The sequence below is a fragment of the Ornithorhynchus anatinus genome, chromosome 4 (assembly GCF_004115215.2).
Source record: "Ornithorhynchus anatinus isolate Pmale09 chromosome 4, mOrnAna1.pri.v4, whole genome shotgun sequence".
Taxonomy (NCBI): Eukaryota; Metazoa; Chordata; class Mammalia; order Monotremata; family Ornithorhynchidae; genus Ornithorhynchus; species Ornithorhynchus anatinus.
Window position 1 is genome coordinate 120,374,714 of NC_041731.1, and position 23,630 is coordinate 120,398,343.

The window sequence follows — 23,630 nt, forward strand, 5'->3', positions numbered from 1 at the left end:
GAGTTCAGCGGACCTGGGGAAAAAAGTCCATTATGCAAATATGGTGTTAATTTGGAAAACTATTTTCAATAACGTAAATAAAATTGGATAAATGTGGCAACTGTCTGAATTAGGTTTCCTTTCCTATGTTTGTTTATTTTTGTGGTTTAGGTTTTTCAGCCAATGTTGATGGAATATTTTACCTATGAAGAGCTCAAGGATATTAAAAAGAAAGTGATTGCACAGCACTGCTCTCACAAGGACACTGCAGAACTCCTCAGAGGGCTTAGCCTCTGGAATCAGGCTGAAGAGCGGCAGAAGGTTTTTAAATATTCCGTCGATGAAAAGTCAGATAAAGGTGAAGTGTTTATTGTTCGAAGAGAATAATTGTTATGGCCTGTTCTGGTTAACACAGATAGAATGCCAAGATTTTGGGGGAAAAGTTCTTTTTAAGGGACTTGGATTTCATAGCAGAAAGCTGAAGCGGTGTTTTTTGAAAGTATATACATTTCAGCTTAAAATTCCAAATCCATTACCCATTCTATGTTACATCCCAATTTCTTGCTTTTCACAGCTCATTTTCTAGGCTGAGGAGAAAATGGTTTCCTAAAAGGGTACATAAAGCATTCGTTCTGTCACTCGTTCTGTCTTTTTCTGTGTTCCCTTCTTTGTCCCCAGTTTTTCCTACCCCTTATTCCTTGCCACGTGTTCCCCTCCCTTTGTACATCATGATTTTTTGAATATGCATCTTTCCTTCCTCCTTTTCACAGTTCCCCTCTACCTTAAATTCAGAAACTTTATGAAAATGGGGCCCTGCTCTTCCTCCTCTTCTTCAACGTCATCATCATCTCCTTTTACATACCGTACTCCTTGGGGGTAATTGAAGCATTAAAAAAACTGTTCCTCTGGCTGGATGAAATGCAGCTCTTTCCAAAGCTGGGATGGGTACCCGGTTCTCATCGGACCCAAGCCCCCAGTGATCACTTGGGTTGGCTCTGACTGGCCGGACGAAAGCAAGGTTTCCTCAGTCCGATCCCCGGATTCCCCGTTGCTGTCGCCTTTCGGCAGGGAGGTTGTCACCCGGCTAAATCGTCAGTTGGTCAGGACAAATCCTCTCTCAGCCCAAGCTTCTGAGCAGTCCTGCACCTGAAGCAGCACTCTTGGAAGATGATCTTCAGATACTTCTCTGTAATGCTGACCTTCATATTATGCCGTGGCCAGTCCAAGGCCTGGCTAGGCTGGTGGGACAAGCCAGGGCCAGTTCCTGGCTGTGGTGGATCTTGGATTTTTCCTGTACATTTCTCACAGTGTAGCCAATGTGTATGCTTAGTTTCTTGAGACAGCCTAGAATTCTGAATTGGATTCACATTTTTAAATGTAAAGAAGAGTTTGCCGTCACTCAAAGAGGTTGCTTAATTCAGGTATGCATTTATAAGCTCAGTCTATGTAGTCACTACCTTTCACCCTCATCTCCACCAGAACAGAAGTCATTTAATGCCACTGCGGTGCATTGTTCTAGCTTTTTGAGGAGACCGACAAGGGCTTGGCTGACCGTCAGTAGCTTAGACTGATTATGAGTTGATCAATCAGTGAATCGATGGTATTTATTGAGTGCTTACTGTGTGCAGAGCACTGTTCTAAGCCCTAGGGAGCATGCAACACAACAGAGTTGGTAGAAGTGTACCCTGGCCCACTGCGGGTCAAAGCTTTTACTGAACTGCTGAGCAGAATAGCATTTTGCAGGCTTGTATTTCCAACCAACCTTATGCTTTTTAATGCCTATCTGTACTGGTATTAGTATGCATTATTCATTTTTCATGTCTAGCATTACCATTTTAAGTCACTTTTATCATTTATTAAGTGCCCCAGAAAAGCCATCATCTCTCGTTCATTGAAAGGTCCTTTGCTCCTTTAAGGCAAAAGGTGTCTGTCTCTACCTTGCTCATTCTCTTGTACTGCATGAAGAATTTAAGGAGTATACACGTTGGAACCCCGGTGCCGTCGGAAGTTAGCCCATAATTAAACCCATAAAACTTCTGTTCTCTATGGAATTCCATAGTGGCGTCTCAAACCAAGTTGTGACCTGTCGTATTGTGTTTGATGGCAATTATAATAAGGAGTTTAAAAGCATCAAACATGTTGGATTTAATCTTCCCACTCCTTCAAAGCAAATAATGTCCACATTATGTTTATGGTGTTGTGTTTAAAAAAAAATCACTTAAATGGATATTAGTAGGGCACTTCTTGTTTTGGACCACTCTCTGAAGAGAAATCTAATTGGAGAAGTCTCAGATTTAGCAGCATGTGTTTGAAAATTTTACATTCCTTTGGGGAAACTGCCATGTCTGAAATCTCAGGCGTTCTCGGAAAGTATTCAAAAGAAACTAAGAAGTACATAAACAGTGGCCTTTCCTGGATGGGCAGGAGAATTCTTGGCCAGGAATTTTTAATGGGAAATTCTCTTATCGTCCCACAGCTGCACCGCACAGGCTCACATGTGCTGCAGGACTAACTTTGGAACTGCTTACTACACTGGTCCCAAATCAGGCCTCTCCTCACATTTGGTCTTAAGAGCCCTTGCATCAGCACACCTATCCGATTCAAAAGGGTATTTGGGAGCTTTTCCTGACCCCGGATCTATCTGTTGACTTGGCAGCTCCTCTAGAATCAATCATTCAATCAGCGATATTTATTGAGCGCTTACCGTGTGCGGAGCACCTTACTCAGCTCTTGGAAGAGTACGGAATAACAGAATTGGAAGCCATGTTCCCCGCCCACAGGGAGCTTCCAGTCTAGGTGGGGATCTTCCAGGCTAGAAGTTTCTCTGGGAAATGGTCAGAGAAGTCAGAGTGTAGGAAGGCTGGTACTGTGGGTGTGGAGCCCCACTGCTGGCAGACCCGGGCAGCAGCTGACACTAGCAGGTTTTAGGGCAAGTCGTGAAGCGTGTACAAGAACAGCGTCATAAAGAATCATCTCAGCCTCATATCGTTCACTTCTTACTGGCTCGACTGAGACAAATTTTACTGCAGAGTCCTCCTGTCAGCTAGTTAATGAAGCAGATTTCCTTCAGACCTGTTAATAAACAGGGATTTAGTCAGATTTAGAGTTTTTCCATACAGCGACTTGACTGTCGGTAATGGGCGGAAAACCTCAGTGGAACTTCTGAAACAAGTGACCTTACGTGGTCTTCTATACATCTGAAAAAGTAGCGGAACTATAAGCCAGAGCGTTCCACTTTTGGTCCAGAAGTTCAAATACGTAACACTGGGTTTCTTGCTTTCAGGAAAAGGGGTTAAAGAGAAGGTTGATGAAACACAGAGCGCCGATGGGTCCTAATGCATAGATGGAAGGAGTAGTGGGAGCTTCCTTTGTGTGACTCATTTAAAATATTTTGGAGACTTAATAATCTGGCAAACCTCTCCTGTATTGTCTTTTATAATGCTGCCTACCTTTAAGGCCATACAACCTGTCTAGTTTCTCGTTCAGTCGGTGCTGGGTATGCCTCAGAGGATTAATTTTTCCCGTGACGCCTTCGCCGAAGGAAGTCGGATCAATGGGCTCATTAATGCAGCTCCATTGATGAAGACTGACTCGGGCCAGAATAGTTTATATATGGGTGTTTAACAAGTTAAACCTCTCCATGCTACCTCTAATGCATTTTATCTCATTTCCACACCTTGCAGGTGGGAGGGAGCTGACTTCAAACACTGTTGTTTATGTGGAGAACTATGTATTGTACTCGTGTTTGCTTTCTTACAACTTGTATATCATTTAAGGTGTATTTTATATTTCAGAAACTGAAGTGATAGAGCACACCACCAATATCACTCATCTTCCTCCTGAAGTAATGCTGGCGATTTTCAGTTACCTTAATCCTCAGGAGCTTGGTCGCTGCAGTCAAGTAAGCACTAAATGGTCTCAGCTGACTAAAACTGGATCCCTCTGGAAACATCTCTACCCTGTTCACTGGGCCCGAGGTAGGTGTCTTCTAAACCATTAGTTTCATGCCGCTCTTTTGGAGAGGAGTATGTCCAGAGGTAATGAAGATGAGCAAGAAGATCTGTGAAAATTGATCAAAAGTCAGTTTCACATAATAGCAGAGGTGTTTTTGAGAAAACAAAAAAAAAGAAGGTTCTCTAAAAGGTAGAATTTAAAATTCAGGTGGATCTGAAGTAATTTATAATTGATATAACTTATATTTATATATTTATAATTTATAATTGAAGTAATTTGAATATATAATTGAAATTCAAGATCCCCAGAAAATGTTATCATTACTGAGAGGAAGGGCGTGTTGTAGGGAACTTTTTAATTTAGAAATTGTGTTGCGTAAGGATTTTTCTCTTCGGAATACTGAATATATTATTGCCGCTTGTCATTTTGAGGTAACTTCATATCCTCCGATCTTTATTCGTATGATTGTCGATGGGGTAATTCAACACAGTGCCAGTGAATTACAGTTTTCAATAATTCATTTAAAATTAAATTAAACATTATTCTTTAGGTTGGATTTTTATGTAACCATAGAGGCGCATAAATGCATTTGTAACTTTTTAATTTCTCCTTAGTTGTTTCTCATAATAGTTGATGGGTTTGTAATGTGTAGAGTTTCATGGTTACAACATTTTAAATTTGGGATCATTATTCTCACTATTACTACTGCATTAGTGCTCTCTAAAGATGCATTTCCCTTTGTGAATCCTTACAGAAATAAAGCAAGCCAGTGTAGTCTGTAACACAGTGAAAAACCATTTGACGTCTAATGCAGATTTAGAATCCCTTTGAATTTTCATTCTGGACTATTAAAACCTGTGATTTTCGCATGAATGAAGCCCTTTTTCTTGAAAATTACAGTTCTCTTCCTTATTTTGGTGGGGTGGGAGAGAGGTTGGAGAGTTTGGGTGGCCTATGGTAATGAGGTTCTGAGTGATGATATGGTCAACAAAGGCGAACGGGTTAGACAATTTTTGTTCTAATATATCTGTTCAGCTCACTTCATGAAGTCCTAAAGTCCAGCTTGGTCCCAGGAACATTTTCTCTATGGATCTCTGCATCAAGCTTTACTCTTTAAGATGACATGTCCTTGATTGGCCATGATCTGACCAAAGATGCATTTGGTACACGCTTGGTTTTTAACAGAATTCTTACTCTCTAATACCCTTCCTTTCCTTTACCTTCCTCATTGGAAACTCTGACATAATAGCTCTTTCAAGTGACCTTCCAGGCGAACTGATCATGTTAAAGATTATGTTAAAACAGTTGAGGAAATTTAATTGCTCAACAGCATTTCCTCAATAAAGTTGTTTGATGTACTGAAATCACACATTTTTATGCATAAAAAACCTAATGTTATGCTTTTCTGGCTCGTTAGTTTTATCTTTTATCCTCCTCTTTAATTTCTCTTCCTACCCTTACTTGTGTTTTCCCGATCAGTTCCCTGCAGACCAGAAACCACTGCCTCGTGTTCCAACTTCAGCATTTTGGGGTTACTGTGAAAGCCAGTTTTCACCTTTAGGGGTGAGAGGTTAGGCCAATTTCCTTCACTTCTCAAATCACATTTTATCGATATGGTGGTATCAATTAGGAATACAGATATTGTTGTTGCACTCAAGGGAGAGTGAAAAAGTATAAAGCAAGGTTTTCTCAAGACAAAATGCATGCAGATTTCCCGGATTCATATATTTACCCAAACGTGACAACTTTTTCAAGGGACACTCCCGTGAAAAATGTGTATTATGGTTTGATTACAATTCAGTAGGTTAAACTGACTGATAGAGCCACTTATTGCTTCTTTTATTCTTCTTTGCTGAGAAGGTGACTGGTATAGTGGCCCCCCCACTGAACTGGATACAGAACCTGATGAGGATTGGGTGAAAAATAGAAAAGATGAAAGTCGTGCTTTTCAGGAATGGGATGAAGATGCGGATATAGATGAATCTGGTAATGCAAATAATATCTTTTAAATACAAACTCTTAAATCATTCCTAGTTTACTGTAGTTACTAATAGTTCTTAAATGATGGCTAAAATTAGCATTTTTTTCTCTTTATCTTTGGTTTTCCGTTTTTAAATATTTTCTACTACCTGCAGATATGAGAACTAATTTTTAAATTTAGTTCTAATATCTAATTTTCAATTTAAATAAAATTTAAACATAAGGCAAAGTTTTGGACAGATTGGTATTTTTATAATGGGGTTTAGGTAGGGAGATTTTCCAGACTAAGCCCCACTTTTCCTCATCGCCCACCTCCCTTCTGCGTTGCCCTGACTTGTTCCCTTTGCTCTTTCCCCCTCCCACCTCCAAAGCCCTTATTGACATATCTATAATTTTGTTTATTTGTATCGCTATCTGTCTCCCCCACTCCAGACTGTGAACTTGTTGTGGGCAGGGAATGTTGCGGTTTATTGTTGTATTGTGCTTTCCCAAGCGCTTAATACTGTGCTCTGCAAACAACAAGGGGTCAATAAATACTATTGAATGAATTTGTAAAGGCATGAGTTGAGTTGTAGCGATAGAGGAGTGAAGATAGTAAGGAGGGAGGAAACCTGTAGAGAGCCTTAAAGCTGATGTTGAGAGATTTCTGTTTCAAATGGAGATGGATGGATGGATGGATGGATGGGCAACAGTCGCAGGTTTATGAGGAGCAGGGAGATGTCTGCAAAACAGTTTCTTAGAAAGATGATCCAGGCAGCAGAGCAAAGTATGGATTGGAGAGAGTGGAATCAGAGGTGTTGGCCTGGATCCTGATGCAATAGTGCTTGTACCGGCGTGGTAGCAGTTCGAATAGAGAAGGAGCAAATTCTGGAGGTCTTGTGAAGATAGGACCCCAGGACTTAAAGACCGTCTGAATAAGCAGGGTGAAGGAGAGAGATGATTCAAGGATAATGCCAAAATTATGGGCTTGTGAGATGGAGAATGGTGGTGGTGTCGATAGCTGTTGGAAAGTCGGGGGGAGGAGAACGTGGCACGGACCGTGTTTTCTGTGTTTACCAACTCTGTTGTACTCTCCCATTGATGGATTGATAGATGAGGATTTCAGTCTTGAACTTGCAAAGCTTGATGTGACAGTGGAACGTTGACGTGGAGATGTCCGTAGGCAGGAGAGAATGCAAAATTGCAGTAAAGGAGAAAGGTTAGGGCAGAAGAGGTCAATAATTGAAGCTGTAGTAGTGAATGAGTTCTCCAAGGGAATGAGTGCGGATGGAGAATGGGATGGAGGGGGGATTCAGAACTGAGCCTTGAGGTACCCCCATAGCTAGGGGCTGGGAGCCGGTGGTAGGGGCGACCAAAGATGGAGCCAAGGAGATGGGAGGAGAACTAAGAAAAGTAGTGTCAGTGAAACCAACTTTAGATAATATTCCCAGGAGGAAAGGGGTGGTCCACAGTGTTGAAGGCAGCTGAGAGGTCTAGGAGGATTAGGAAGAAATAGAGACCACTGGACTCTATGGATCAATCAATTGAGGGCTTACAGTGTGCAGCACACTGTACTAAGCGCTTGGGAGAGTACAAAATAGAGTTGATAGACACGTTCCCTGCCCACAACGAGCTTAGGGTCTAGAAGATACATTGATATATGGATATGGAGGTCTTTGGAGTGAGTGGTAGGCTTTTTTGATGTTGCATCATTTTGAACATCAGGTATAAACTTTTTTTTAAACTTTCTTCCCCTCAAGTATATTATCACCTACTATTTGTTTTCCCAAAGTAGAAAGAATGCTACTTTGAATTTAACTCCAGTGTCTTTTCTGGAGAATTCTTTCTGATTTAATCAGATAACATTTCTAGAGGCAGGGAGGAAGTGGACAGTGCAGGAGTTGAGCAAACTGAAGAAAAATTGAGATGAGGAAACTAAAATGTAAGAAAAGTTTCAGTGATTTGTCAGAGGTCACAAGTTGGTCAGACTTGGAATCAGCTACTGAAATCTACAGCAGCTTGTTCCTCCCCCAATAGCTCATCATCAGTCAGTTTGTTTAGCAGGAAGGTATTTTATAATACGTTGCATGTGTTAGTTTTTATCAGAAAAAATGCCCTGAATGAGACCCACTTATTTTCAAGTAGTGGGGGAACTAAAATAAATTGATTTGCATTTTGTAAGATATATATATACATATATATATAAAATATAATTTATTCCTGGAAGAAAACAATAGACTTGAGAAGATAATGTAGGGTTCTCTGGTGTCTCCATTTCTGGTCCCTATTTCTTGTCTTAGTTTAAGGTAAAAGTAAAGGAAGGAATTTGTGTGTTTTATCATAGAGAAGCACCTTGGCCTGCTCACAGATCTCCAGTGGTTGTGTCTCTATCTCTGTATCAAACATAAGCTCCTCACCATTGGCTTCAAAGCAGTCCATCATCTTGCTCCCTCCTAACTCACCTTGCTTCTCTCCTTCTACAACCTAACCGTCATATTTGGCTCCTCTGGTGCTAACCTTCTCACTGTGCCTCCATTTCGTCTGTCTTAATAATAATAATAATAATGTTGGTATTTGTTAAGCGCTTATTATGTGCCGAGCACTGTTCTAAGCACTGGGGTAGATACAGGGTGATCAGGTTGTCCCACGTGAGGCTCACAGTTAATCCTCATTTTACAGATGAGGTCACTAAGGCACAGAGAAGTTAAGTGACTTGCCCACAGTCACACAGCTAAGTGGCAGAGCAGGGATTCGAACTCATGACCTCTGACTCCCAAGCCCGTGCTCTTTCCAATGAGCCATGCTGCTGTCTTGCCGCCGACCCCTGACCCACGTCCTTCCCTGTGGCCTAGAATTCCCTTCCTCCTCAGATCTGCCAGTTACTCTCCCCCTCTTCAAAATCTTGTTGAAGACATCTCCTCCAAGAGGGCTTCCCAGACTAAGCCCCACTTTTCATCATCTCCCACTCCCTTCTGTGTCCCCCTAACTTGCTCCCTTTGCCCTCTCACCCTGCCACCTCACAACAGTTCATTCATTCAATAGTATTTATTGAGTGCTTACTATGTGCAGAGCACTGTACTAAGCACTTGGAATGTACAATTCGGCAACAGATAGAGACAATCCCTGCCCAATGACGGGCTCACAGTCTAATCGGTGGAGACAGATGGCAGAGTAAAACAGAACAAAACAAAAACAAGACAACATTATCACGATAAATAGAATCAAGGGGATGTACACCTCATTAACAAAATAAATAGGGTAATAAAAGTATATACAAATGAGCACAGTGCTGAGGGAAGGGGGAGGGAGAAGGGGAGGAGCAGAGAGAAAGGGGGCTTAGCTGAGGGGACATGAAGGGGGAGGAGCAGAGGGCGGAGGGGGAGCAGAGGGAGCAGAGGGAAAAGGGGGTAGCTCAGTCTGGGAAGGCCTCCTGGCGGAGGTAAGCTCTCAGTAGATATACATCTGTACTTTTATTTGTATTGATGTTTGTCTCCCTTCGTCTAGACTGTGAGCTCGTTGTGGGCAGGGAATGTCACAATTTATTGTATTGTACTTTCCCAAGCGCCTAGTACAGTGCTCTGCACACAGTAAGTGCTTAGTAAATGTGATTGAATGAAAGAAAATGATTGAATGACACAAGGACAGGACTAGAAGTCAGAGGATCTGGGTTCTCCTCCCAGTTTTTCCACTTGCCTGCTGTATGTGGGCAAGCCATTTAATTTCTGTGTGCCTCAGAATTAATAGAATAGATAAAGTAAGCAAATCAGCAGGCGTGCAAATTATAAGTTGGATGATTGGGAGGCATGACTAAGAATGTGGGATTAATCAGTTGGGGATTTTGTTGGGAAAACATGTCCAATTGGTGCCTCCAGTATATGTAGGAAGAAATTGGGTGTAATGACAGCTGGGATAGTTAAAGATGTTGTGCCTGCCCAATGGAGGAGTATAACAAATGTCACATCATTACTTATATTAATGTCTCTCCCCCTTTAGACTGTGAGGCTGCTGCGGGTAGGGAGCGTGACTCCAACTCTCCATTCTGAGTGGGAGAGTATTGTACTCTCCCAAATGCTTAGTACAGGTGCTGGTTATGTATTCATTCATTCATTCAATAGCATTTATTGAGCGCTTACTATGTGCAGAGCACTGTACTAAGTGCTTGGAATGTACAATTAGGCAGCAGATAGAGACAATCCCTGTCCAATGGTGGGCTCACAGTTGTGTTCCTTATAGTCAGTGCTCAGTTACCATTGATGATGATGATGATGATGATGATTATTATTATGGGACTAGCAGTCATAATCCTCTTGTAGAAGAGGAGGCTTTGATATATGGCAAGTTTTTAGACTTTTGAATTCATTTTTCAGAAGAGTCTGTGGAAGAATCAATTGCCATTAACATTGCCCAGACGGAAAAACGTTTACTCCACGGATTGATTCATAACATTCTACCACATGTCGGCACTTCTGTCAAAACTGTAGTGTTAGCGTATAGCTCTGCAGTTTCCAGCAAAATGGTATGTATCCATCAGTGCTAATTTCAGAATGGTGATGAATAACCCCAGTTAACCGTGACATACCCCACATGCAGGAATATGTGAACATAAGGTTCGGTAAACCGTGAAGAGACTTAAATCATTTGTGTTTAAATATGAGTGTTCGTATATCTGACTCAAAGGACTAAGAGCCAGTATGTTTTCAAATGGAGTTTTCAGAGTTTCTCATTTTCTCCCATTCAGGTTAGGCAAATCTTAGAGCTGTGTCCAAACCTGGAGCATCTGGATCTTACCCAGACAGCCATTTCAGACTCCGCATTTGATAGGTGAGTGATATTTCAGCCTTAAAACCTGAAATGATATATAATAATTTGTTTCTCTGCATGAAGATCTAGTTCCGATTATAGCATGATTTCAATTTTTTCTCCTATTAAAGCAGTCATATAATCTGTCTTGGTGATCTTTTGTTTGGGGCCTTCCCTATTTGATTTAAAGATTTAAGATTAAGAATTAAATACTTGCGTAAAATCTTTCTGGGGACAGAAGTGAATAAACTCTGATTAACTTGATTATAGTTGGTCGTGGCTGGGTTGCTGCCAGAATCTTCGTCATCTGGATCTATCGGGATGTGAGAAGATAACGGATGCGGCTCTAGAGAAGATTTCCCGGGCGCTGGGCGTCCTGACGTCTCACAAGAAAGGAGTTCTGAAAATCTGTAGAAGCAAAGGTGCGGCACCTACGTGGAAAAATAAAGACATTGCCATTCAGCCCTCCAAGAAATACGCATGCTTGCACGATCTGACTAACGAGAGCCTCGTCAGAGGTGCGGATAACGAACACCATTGGAGTAAACCCGTTACTTCCGAAAATCTGAATTCGGCTTACGTGTGGATGTTAGATGCCGAAGATCTGGCCGACATTGAAGACGCAGTGGAATGGAGACACAGAAGTGTCGAAGGTCTCTGTGTAATGGAAACAGCATCCGGTCTCTGTTCTTCAGCCGGTTGCTACAGTAAGGACATCATTGGATTAAGGACTAGTGTCTGTTGGCAGCAGCATTGTGCTTCTCCTGCCTTAACGTATTGTGGTCACGCATTTTGTTCTGCGGGGACAGCACTAAGAACTATCCGAGCACTCCCCGAGCCCTCTGCACTGGGTAAAATAGCACCAAGGACTAGACGGTCTGAGGGAAAAGACTCGATACACTCTGGGAGTGAAAACTCTGATCAAGAGACTGGACGTGTACTTCTGTTCCTCAGTCTATCTGGATGTTATCAGATCACCGACCATGGCCTCAGGTAAGTCAGCAGTCATAGGATCCCGGAATGGTAGCCGAGCGGAATCGAGCAATCAGTCATATTTGAGTGCTTATTACGTGTGGGGCACTGTAATAATAATGCTAATAATAGTGAAGATGATGGTATTTGTTAAGGGCTCACTCTGTGCCAAGCACTGTTCTAAGCGCTGAAGCACTGTTCTAAGCTCTGGACTGAGCACTTGGGAGAATACAATACAACAAAATTAGCAGACACGTTTCCTGCCCGTAGCGAGCGCAGAGTCTAGAGGGGGAGATGGGCATTAATATGAATAGGTAATTTGTAATGTATCATTAAAAGATGTGTACATAAGTGCCATGGGGTTAGGGGTGAGGCGCATAGCAAAGGTCCAGAGGTCACAGATTGAAGTGCATAAATGCAGAAGGAAGATCGAGCTGGGGTAAAAAGGGCTTAATCAGGGAAGGCCTCTTGGAGGATGTTAGTCTTCTTAGTAATGTTTTGAAGGTGGAGAGTGTGGTGGTCTGTCGTTTGTGAAGGGGAAGGTAGTTCCGGGCTAGGGGGAGGACGTGGGAAAGGGGTTGGCAGTGAGATAGAGGAGCTTTGGGGCACAGAGGGATGTGATTCAAAAATCCACTCTGGGCAGAGGCACTGAAATCATTCAGTCCTGTTATTTCAGTGGCTTTCCTAAAACCTTCAACAGTGCGCATCACAGGGGAGTGCTGGGCTGAGTCATCCTAGCAGCCCGCCTGGCCTTCATGTGGGTCTGAAGGACCTCGGAGGTGTTTTGTTTGCTTCCTGCCCCAAGGCCCCTGTTGGGCCTGTGGATTTCGCCACATCTCCATGGGGTGCCTCAGCCAGCCTAAACTTTGCTTTGTCTTTGCTTTGGAAAGACTCCTGTTTTTCTGGTGCGTCTGTCAGAGATTTCCCAGGCAGCGGAGTTCTGGTACTTCTGGTCGTGAGGGAGATGAGAAGTGTAATGGTGGGGGCTCTGTGCACAGTGAGGAGAGCAAACCTTCAGGCTCAGAAAAGTTGGGGGACAGGTTTGTCAAGAGCCTCTCTTATCTGAGCCCCGACTTAGCCCAGCTGGGCAGAATGCTTCACGTTAAGCCCCCGTTATTTGAAAAGAGCATGGCCTAGTGGAAAGAGCATGGGCCTGGGAGTCAGAGGACCTGAGTTCTAATTCCACCTCTGTCACTTGCCTGCCATGCGACCTGGGACAGGTCATTTAACTACTCTGTGTCTTAGTTCCCTCATCTGCAGAATGGGAATTCAGTACCTGTTCCCTTTCCTACTTAGACTTTGAGCCCCATGTGGGATTTGATTATCTTGAATCTGCCTCAGCACTTAGTACAGTGCTTGACAAATAGAAAGCCCTTGATGAATACTATTATTTTTGTTAGAATCGTACCCCCATGCTCACAGCTTGGGACAAAATCAACATTTCTAGGACTCATTTATGGAGAAGGCCCTGGAACTATCCGTTCTTAAATCCCCTTCAAGGAACTCTGGTTTTCCTTTTACTAAGAAGTATTAAATAAAAATGAAAACTGGTGAATTTTGTTAATTTTCACTGAAGGGTGGATTGATTACAAAACCTTATTTGTATGAAATCTCTCTTATTGGACTTGTTATTCACAGAAATTGCCAGCGCTATCTCCTTTATTTCAGTACAAGTAAGAGATGTGATTTTTCAAAGCAGCATTCGCTAATATGGGTGGGGACAAAGGCAAGGCCATAAATGTAAATCAAAAGCAAAGTTAAGGATCTAAAGTATTTAGGCATTCAAAAATGCCAAATATACACAGGACTGGCGCTCCTGCTTTCAGGATGTTTTCATTTACATTTGTGGTTATGGTGGACTTATTAATTTCCACACTTTTTCAAGTGTCATGTTGCTTTTTTTATTCAAGACCAAGAGTCTTGTGAATACTATCATGATCTGTCTGTCAGTTTCATCGTCCTTGAAGTCTGTTTTATTTGTTAGCTCAAGGAGTATGAAGAAGGAACCTTATAAAGGAACCAGGTTATAGCTTCCTGAGCTTCATGAGCATGTGTTTGTTTATTTGTAATTATAAAGTTTCCATACTGTGTACTTCCCATTTTTCAAGTAAATGCTTTAATAAGAGTAATTTGCAAATATTTTAAAGTGAACTTCAGAATAATTGGGATTTAATGTTGGTATTTGTTAAGCGCTTACTATGTGCCGAGCACTGTTCTAAGCGCTGGGGTAGACACGGGAATCAGGTTGTCCCACGTGGGGCTCACAGTCTTAATCCCCATTTTACAGATGAGGTAACTGAGGCACAGAGAAGTGAAGTGACTTGCCCACAGTCACACAGCTGACAAGTGGCAGAGCTGGGATTCAGACTCATGACCTCTGACTCCAAAGCCCATGCTCTTTCCACTGAGCCACGCTGCTTCTCAGCAGAACATTTAGACATCATTAAGAATGTGGGATTTAAAAAAATTGAAAGGTATCAGTTCAGAATTGGAAATGATCTTTCCTCATACTTCAAATAAACTAGGGCCCCTGAGACAGATGAAATTTGGAAACCTTTCCCCAGGAGGATGCATTTTCAGGAAGTTACTATTGAATGGGAATAGTATTCCCGTTGCAGTTGCAGTTGGTCAGTGTTGTGAAGAGTGGTCATGTTTCTTTGAGATATAAAATGGAGTAGGCCTGCACTTTGAACCAACTCAAAACAGAATAGAAATGTGTTTTACAGAACAGATGATTGGACTCTTCCCACTTTCAAAGCCTTATTAAAATCACATTTTGTCCAAGAGGCCTTCCTCAACTAAGTCCTCATTTCCCCTACTCCCTCTCTCTTCTGCTTTGCCTGTTTGCACTTGGAGCAGCACCTTTATGCTCTTGATATTCACCCCACCCTCAGACCCACAGCACTTTAATGTTCATGTCTGTAATTCATTTTCTACGTCTGCTTCCCTGTCTCGACTGTAAACTCCTTATGGGCAGGGAACGTGTCTTTCAACTCTGTTGAATCATACTCTTCCAAGAACATAATACAGTGCTCTGCACACAGTAAGCGCTTATTAAATACCATTGCCTGAATGAGTTGCAGGGTGTTTTGGATAAGGAATGTTAAGAACCATCTTCTCACTAGGCCATGTTTTCAAGCTTTAGGAGTGGATAGGGTGACAGTAAGCAGTGGCAAGCTCCTCCATGACTTAAAAGTAACTTTCAGGTTAAGAACTGGAGAAAAAGAGATACTTATTTCTGGCAGGCAAGTGACCTGTTTACAAATGTGACCTGATTTTAAGTGTTTCCATTTACAGAGGTGTGGCTATCATAAAGGAAGGTTGATGATACGTTTACTTGTAGGATAGGGAGTGGAATTCTGATTTTATCTGCTGGACCAGGGGCCCTAGACTTTTCTCTTGGCCTTCACTGACTGGAAGTCTTTCCATTTCCCTCTGTTTTGGTGTCGCCAACTATAAAGCAGTGCTGCAGTTCCCCAGCGTTTTGCTATCTACCAAGCAGGTATCATGTGAGGATCTCTTAAACCTTGGAACCCAATCACTTTTTATTTCAGCTGTTTCTCATTATGCCCTTTTATATTATATCATTAATACATAATAATGATGGCATTTGTTAAGCGCTTACAATGTGCAAAGCACTGTTCTAAGCACTGGAGAGGATACAAAGTGATAATAATGTTGGTATTTGTTAAGCGCTTACTATGTGCACAGCACTGTTCTATGCGCTGGGGTAGATACAGGGTCATCAGGTTGTCCCACGTGAGGCTCACAGTCTTCATCCCCATTTTACAGATGAGGTAACTGAGACACAGAGAAGTTAACTGACGTGCCCACAGTCACACAGTTAAGTGGCAGATCCAGGATTCGAACCCATGACCTCTGACTCCCAAGGCTGGGCTCTTTCCACTGAGCTACGCTGCTCAGGTTGTCCCATGTGGGGCTCTCAGTCTTAGTCCCCATTTTACAGATGAGGTAACTGAGGCACAGAGAAGCTAAGTGATTTGCCCAAAGTCACACAGTTGATAAGTGGCTGAGCCGGGATTTGAACCCATGACCTCTGACTCCCAAGCCCGTGCTCTTTCCACTGAGCCACGCTAATACGTGAAGTCATCTGAGAGTGGTTTTAGGAGTGTAAGTAATGACAAAACACTCCAAGTCAGTTCAGTGTTCCAGCCTAATATTTATCTTCTGTCCTGTCTGTGTTATGTTTACGTGAACTGCGTGGTTGGTCCTCTACATCGGCTCCAAACCAGCATTTAGAGATGCTCCATCAAACATCCATAGCTTTAGCTCTCTTTTCCCCTCATTTTCCCTCTAGTTAGATAGCTTTTCCTTGAATTGATCCAAACCAATCTTGAGTCTGTAATTTTCTGCCTGCCCAACTTTGTCATTAAAATTTTCATACAATTCCTTCATGCTGGGTGATTAAGCATTTCCTTTTGTTTATTTTTCAGCTAACACTGTGAGTATCTAATGGGTATTGCCTTGTCCTGGAAATGTCGGATTTGGTGACCAGCAGTTCGGTGTTTTCCTTTTGCTTCATAATTCTTTTGGGCCTACAGTCGTGGCCCTGTCACTTTTATCCTTTCCCAGTGGAAGAATCCTAACCCATTTTAATTTATGCTCAAATGGAAGTTTCTCCATTTCCCTGGTCATCTTTGGTTGCCTCCCTCTGGTTTGTCTAGTTGTACTTTGTCTTTCCTAAGAGCAGTGACCAGAACCGCAGGCAGTACTCCCAGTGTCAGTGTATCCTTGGTTTACATTTTGGGAAAATTTGGCCTTTTATTGACTGTCTTCTTCCTGAGCATGCTTATTCAGTTGGCCCTTTTGGCTATTGCTGTTCACTGGTCCAGTGGTTTAAAAGAACAGTCAATATTGACTCAAACACCTCCTTCTTTAAATCATGATGGATCGCTCCAAATCCATCTTCATGTAACTGTAATTTCATTTTTTTTTTCCAAAGTGCGTTACTTGCACTTCCTCACAGTGGAAGCTCAGTTGTCATTTTGCAGCCCCCTCACTCGGCTTTATGAAATCACCCTGGATTAAGTCCCCATCTTGATGCCTCTTCACCACTCAGCAGAGAGAGACATTTACTAGGATCACCTGTAGGACCCTTTCTCTAGTTAGGGGTAAATGCTGGCAGTTCAGCAGTCCAACATAGCTGTGCCAATGCTGAGAACTCTTGCTCAGTGTTTTGCTCAGAGCTCCCCCCCGAGTTCCTTGAAAATGCTTGGGTGCAAGCTACCTGGTCCTGGTGATTTGTTTACATCGGAGTGCATTAGCTTGCTATGAATCATCCCGAGTAGTCATCACAGTCCTATCCACTTCCTCCAAACTTTTTACTTCACAAGACAATAATAATTAGGGTGTAGGACTCTCTCCAGTGTCAGCTTCAGTGAACTAGAACTAAGGAATCATTGAACATCTCAACCTTCTCCCTTTCCTTTTTTAGTTCACCCTTTACCCCATGATTGTCAGTTGCCTTCTCCTTCCCCACCCTCCATTCTGAAGCAGGTATTTGAATGATTTATATTGGCCTTGGCGTCCCTTACAAATGCCTCTTCAGACTACATTTTGGCTCATCTGATTTCCTGCTTGCCACATTTCTTCCGTTCCCTGGACTCTCCTGTTCTTACTTGGATGACTTTTCATTTTTGGAACTATGATCTTTTGTCTTTGGTGAGCGAGTTAGTCATGCAGGGTCTCTTTTGGACTTGGGCCTCTAAGACATGGTATTAAGTCTCCAGGCCTCTGGTCGGTCATTTGTACAGTCAGCTACTCCTTTCATTTCCTCCTCTCTATGGTCAACATTTTTTCTTAGCTCCCCCCTCTGAAATTAAATATTCCTCCTTGGCTTCAGTCCCCCGCAAGAATGTAATGTGATTTGATCGAGGCGTAATCACTGTTGTGAAGTGCACGTCCCAAGCAGCACTCTCCCTTCCTAGTGTACTCGAGCTCCACTTAGCAGTCCAGTCAATTAATCAGTGGTATTTATTGAGCGCTTACTGTGTGCCAGAGCACTGTTCTAAGCCCACGGGAGAGTCCAGTGCAACAGAGTTGGTAGACGTGTTCCCCGCCCGCAAGTCCACCGCCTGCTTCTCATCCCTTCCTCTGTATTCCCTCTTCCAGTTTCTCATTTCCACTATCCTCTTGTCATCCTTCTCAGCGAAGAAGCAGTACAGTGCGGCGGAGTCATTAGACGCTCTGGGATCTGAGGATTCTGTCACTCCCCAGGAAAGTTTCTCCTTTTCTCCTCTGTGTTTTATTTTCTACACTCTGGCAACTATCACCATCTAGTGACATCCAGTGATTATGCAGCTCCTGTTGAGCAAAAGCAGCTCAAGTATTGGTTATTATTTTTTAAGTGCTCACTATGTGTCAAGCACTCTTCCAAGTATTGGGTTAGGCACAAGTTGATAGTTAATCAGTGGTATTTATTGAGTGCTTACTCTGGGCGGAGCACTGTACCAAGCAGTTGGGAGAGTGCAATATAGCAGAGTTAGTAGACACCTTCCCTGACTAGACAAGCCATTCTTATAGATTAATTTATTATGAGTCTATAACTATATATATAGATGTAGATATACACCCCACCCTCAGCCCTACATGTGTAGATAGATATAAGTACTGTGGGGCTGAGGGTGGGGTGTATGTCAAGTGCTCAAAGGGTAGAGATCTCAGTGCCCAGGTGGTGATAAGGATATGTCTCATCAGATAGTGGTACTTGAGTGCTTTCTGCATGTAGAACACTGGCCGGGTATTCAATGCCTACGGTGTGCTGAGCGTTGAACTAAAGCACTGTAGTAGATACAAATAAGTAGCTCTGACATAGCCCCTGCCCCCCAAAGCTTTTTTATTTTCATTTTTATCTTTTAATATGGTATTTGCTAAATCCTTACTATGTGCCAAGCACTGTACTAAGCCTTAGGATACAGGTTAATCAGGTTGGTCACAGTTTCTGTCCCACATTGCGGTCACAGTCAAAGTAGGAGGGAGTAAGGTTTAATCCCCATTTTACAGATGAGTTAACTAAGGCCCAAAGAAGTTAAGTGATTTGCCCAAGATCACACAGCAGGCAAGGCAGGGAGCTGAGATTAGAACGAAGTTCCTCTGATTCACAAGCCCGCGCTCTTTTCACTAGCCACGTTGTTCCTTACAGCCTTAATTCATGGGAACCCCAAACAAGTACAAATTCAAATTTAGATTCTTTCATTTTTATTACACAAAGTTCTCCTAGAAGTTAAACTGAAGATGTGGTAATTTATTTGTGGTATTTATTAAGCCCATAGTGTGCCAAGCACTGTATTATGTGCTGAGGTAGATATAAAATAATAAGGTTGGACACCGTCCCTGTCCCACATGAGGCTCACCAGTTTTAGTAGGAGGAATTAGGATTTAATCCCATTTAACAGATGAGGAAATTGAGGCCCAGAGAAGTTAAATGACTTGCCCAGGGTCACACAGCAAGCAAGTGGCAAAGCTGGGATTAGAACCCTGGTCCTCTGACTCAGAGATAATTCAGAACTAAACCGGACAAACCTGTGCGGGGTGGATGGTCACATTTTTTAAAGTATCTCCAACATAGCAGTGTCATTTGAGGCATTTTCTGTCCACTTACTGTAGAATCTTCTAGAAATTTGGGGCAAAATGGACATAGAATAAACTTCAAATATGTGCTTAGGGCAGTTAATGATGTATGGCTTATGTTTTTGTTTTTAATAAAACAGAAAGCAAATCAGGTATCTTTCTTTCTGGTCCTCAGGTGAGGTAGAATGACTTGAAACTCATCGAGCTCTAAAACTTTTAGTAATGATATACCTACCAGCCAGTCAGATGTCCTTTGCAATGTAATTTTTTAATAGCTGCTATCTCTTGCTGGAAAGAAGTGGTTTTCAGTTTTTCACACTTTCAAGTTGGATGGCGGCATTAGAGTCTAGTTGTACAGGTTTAGCGTAGTTTATGCTCACCACATAGAAGACACTTACTACTGACTGACGCTTCGGTAATAGCCAATTTCCAAAAGAGTTTGTCCACTAAGAGGACTGAAGAACTGCTTTCCTGTAGAACTGGTGAATTTACCGGAGAAGACCGTGAAGTCTTCTTTTGGTGGATATATGCAGTGTCTCCTGGCCCCTTTTAGCTATGGCACACCTTGACCCCGGGAGCCCAGGGGATGGATTTGATGGTTTCTGGGTGGTTAACGTGTTTACAATTGTCTCTGATTACAGGGTGTTGACTCTGGGAGGAGGCTTGCCTCATCTGGAGCATCTTAACCTCTCGGGTTGCCTCACTGTAACTGGTGCCGGGCTGCAGGATTTGGTGTCAGCGTGTCCCTCTCTGAACGACGAACACTTTTACTACTGTGACAACATTAACGGTAATGTCTCTTTTAAAGCGGGAGCTCATTTTGAAGTAATAAGGTAGCTCTTTGAACTTGCACGCGTTTACTTGGTAAAAACAAAAATCGTCACTGTGAATGGTACTTCTTTAAAGGTAAGTTAGTTCGGGAATCCACATTTGACCCACACCCTGGAGAGTTATCTCCCTGCCTCCTCGACAACCGTAGATGAACAGATTGTCGAATCCTAGGATTTCCTGGGCATTGTGGTTGGTCCCAGTGGGCCGGGGCTGTCCTGAAACACGGGTAGGCACTTCAGGGCCTATTTTGGAGCAGTTGCATATGCTCCCTGGACTTGGTTATGACCTCCCTTTTCCTCCATAGTGGTGAATCAGTGGCCCCGGAGCTTAGCCGCCTACATTGGGTAGGTGAGTTTGCAAGACAGTTGGGTTACCCGCCACATGTGTGCCCTCTAAGGCAGAGTCAGGGCAGGCTGCCGGCAGCTGTGGCCTGAACAGCCCGCAAAGTGATCCTGGGTGATGCTGAGTGCCCGACTCTGCCTCTGAGCAGGAGAGAGGCCTGGAGAGGTGGAGAAAAGAGCAGCCATGGGCTCCTGAACCACCCCGGCTGTGCGTGCGTGACATCCCGGCAGACTGCAGAGCCCATCGCCCTCGAAAGCTCTCGCTGCTCCCCTCACAATCTGAAACAAGCCGGGGCCTCTCTTCCCACTTCCATTTCCAGGTCCTTCTGGAGTCTGCTTTTGAGCTTAGCACAGTGCTCTGCACACAGTAAACGCTCAGTAAATACCACTGATTGATTGTTTTGGGGAAGGCGTTCCGCCTAATGGAAAGAGCCTGAGCCTGGGAGTCAAAAGACCTGGGTTCTAATCTTGGCTCTGCCACCTTTTTGCCGCTTGGCTTTGGTCAGGCCACTTAACTTGTCTGGGCTTCACTTTCCTCATCTCCAAAATGGGGATGCATTATCTGTTCTCCCTCCTACTCAGACTGTGAGCCCAATTAGGGACAGTTATTGCGTCAAACCTGATTATCATGTATCTACCCCAGTACTTTAGTGCTTGGCACATAGTATGCTTAACAAATGCCATTATTATTATGGTTATTATTAGTCTTCCACTCTGCAGGCTTCTCTTCATGGGTCAGTTTTGGTGGACTCTTAGGTGGCTGTATTTCTCAAAGTATCTCAGTAAGACCCTAGCTTAGCCTGAGCCTTTACTGGAGTGATTTCAAACTGTCTTGAGAACTGAGGGGACATCTGGAAAAACAACCCCCAGATGTAATTTGTTTTAATGGCTCTGTCCCCACTAGATTGTAAGCTCCTTGAGGGCAGGAGTCACATCTACCAACTCTGTTGTGACCTCTCACACCTACGTCCTGCCTGTGGCCTGGAGCACCCTCCCTTTTCATGCGTCATAGAGAAGCAGCGTGGCTCACTGGAGAGAGCCCGGGCTTGGGAATCAGAGGTCATGGGTTCGTATCCCGGCTCCGCCACTTGTCAGCTGTGTGACTGTGGGCAAGTCACTTAACTTCTCTGTGCCTCAGTTACCTCATTTGTAAAATGAGGATTAACTGTGAGCCTCATGTGGGACAACCTGATTACCCTGTATCTACCCCAGCGCTTAGATCAGTGCTCTGCACATAGTAAGCGCTTAGCAAATACCAACATTATTATTATTATTATTATCCGGCAGACGATCACTCTCCCCACCTTCAAAGCCTTATTGAGGGCATATCTCCTCCAAGAGGCCCTCCTTTCTATTCTCCTACTCCTTCCTGTGTCACCTTTGCCTGGGGATTTGCAGCCTTTCTTCACCCCTCCCTCTGCCCCACAGCACTTATGTCCATATCCATAATTGATATATTTGTTAATCAATGTCCGTCTTCCTGTCTAGACTTTAAGCTCATTGTGGGCAGGGAACATGTCTACCAACTCGGTTGGGTGGGTGTACTCTTTCAAGTGCTCAGTCCAGCGCCCTTGCACACAGGAAGAGCCCATTGAATATCAATGATTGATTGAACTTAAATGACCAGGTCCTATAGTTAATTAAACTGGGATTAATTCTTTTCTCAGCACAGCTCCAGCCTGCAGGGAATCTCCCAGCACTAAACCTACAGCCCTGGGGTCCCTGGATCCCCTTGGAGAACAGCGCTTTCTTGAGTTTTGCAGCAGCAGATTGAAGTGTCATTGTTCCCGGAATTGACTTCAGCGGACTATCAGAGGGGGCAGTTTTTAGTTGCATTGGCAGAGCTGATTTTTAGGATGAGGGAAGATCTGTTTCTGTGTTCAGAAACTATGGTTCCCTGGGGTCCAGAGAACTTTGTTCAGGCTATCGCCCTGTTGCCAACGGCCGCATCATCACAGTCGTATTACATTTTCAGTGTTGAAGCCCCTATCCAACTTCTGACCGATTCAGATTGTGTTTAGCTGACGGATACGTACATTGGTTTAGTGAATTTCTCACCCAGATTTTAGTCACAATGACTGAAAAGTTTCTTCTCTTGAAGAAGCATAAGGTTGGCTTTTCTGACGTGCGGTTTAGTTCTTGAAACTCACGGTTCGTTGTGTGAAAAATTCCAGGTGTAGTATAAAACCCAGGTAAAGAGTCCATAGGCCAGATTGGCAGCAACTTTAATTAAGCCCCAAAGTTGTGCCATTCCCTGCAGAGGTGGCACAACGATGGTTTAAATAGACTGGCAGCCCTAAAAGGGCCTATTTTGGTGAGGCGTGGTTCAAACATTTGCGTGACTGACAGTTTCTTTCATGAAGTGCTTGATTTCTAGCCACTGGCCTCCAAGCAATGGTGTTCTGATACAGTCTCTTCCTGAACGTGACCTTGGGACAAGTTGCCACCTCAAAATTGTTCCAAAAAGTTTTATTATCCTTTTGTCAGTTTGCAAAATGCTAGGTTTGCTGCAGCACCCTCTAAACCATATTGCAGCAGGCATTTGGGGGCAAGTAATATTAGCTATTCCACATGCAGCCTTAGTAATAATAAACCTTGCCTGGTCTGTATTTGAAAGAAATATATTCCAAGTAGAAACATCAAAATAAATAGTAACTTAAGATATAATATGGTAATAAAACTGAGAGAGAGACAGAGAGAATGCCTGAATTATGCCAAAATTATTCTGGGACTTTAATGACCGAAAGACTTACCTAACTAAACATTGTGAACCGACTTGCTTCAGCAGAACCCGTTTGATTCATCCTGGGGCAAGTCAAAAAGTCGGGAATGTTCTTTCTATTTTACTCTGCCCTTCTTAGGTAACTGTGGCCAGTTTTGCCCACTACACTTTAAAATCGAAGACGATCCTTAGAAATGCGTCAGAATAACTGACAGAGTAGACCTCCGCAGAAAGACCACAGGGATCCTTAAGCCTCGAGAAGAGAAGGCTAAGGGCTGATCTCATACTAGCGGTCTTCAAGAACACCCGGGAGTTTAATGGAGAGGATGTTGGTCACGTCCCCTTGGGACTGGGAAAGGGACTTAAAGAAAGTGGGAGATGTTGATTAGGCATAAAAAATAAAGTCAGCTTGGGAGTCGGGTAGGAAGAGGGCGTTCTCCAACCATGGATATCTTTAAGAAGTAGACGGTCCTGATCGTTTA

The 23,630-nt window shown here is 43.2% G+C and overlaps 1 protein-coding gene across 1 annotated transcript in view; it reads left to right on the forward strand.

Moving 5' to 3' along the window:
• Positions 1-23,630, forward strand: part of FBXL5 (F-box and leucine rich repeat protein 5) — a 55,903-nt gene that overhangs the window by 28,868 nt on the left and 3,405 nt on the right. The window contains exons 4-10 of the mRNA XM_029062186.2: positions 151-337; positions 3,774-3,956; positions 5,794-5,919; positions 10,260-10,408; positions 10,631-10,713; positions 10,963-11,685; positions 19,896-20,044. Of these exons, the coding sequence (XP_028918019.1) occupies positions 151-337; positions 3,774-3,956; positions 5,794-5,919; positions 10,260-10,408; positions 10,631-10,713; positions 10,963-11,685; positions 19,896-20,044 (1,600 nt within the window). The remainder of the gene's footprint in view (positions 1-150; positions 338-3,773; positions 3,957-5,793; positions 5,920-10,259; positions 10,409-10,630; positions 10,714-10,962; positions 11,686-19,895; positions 20,045-23,630) is intronic.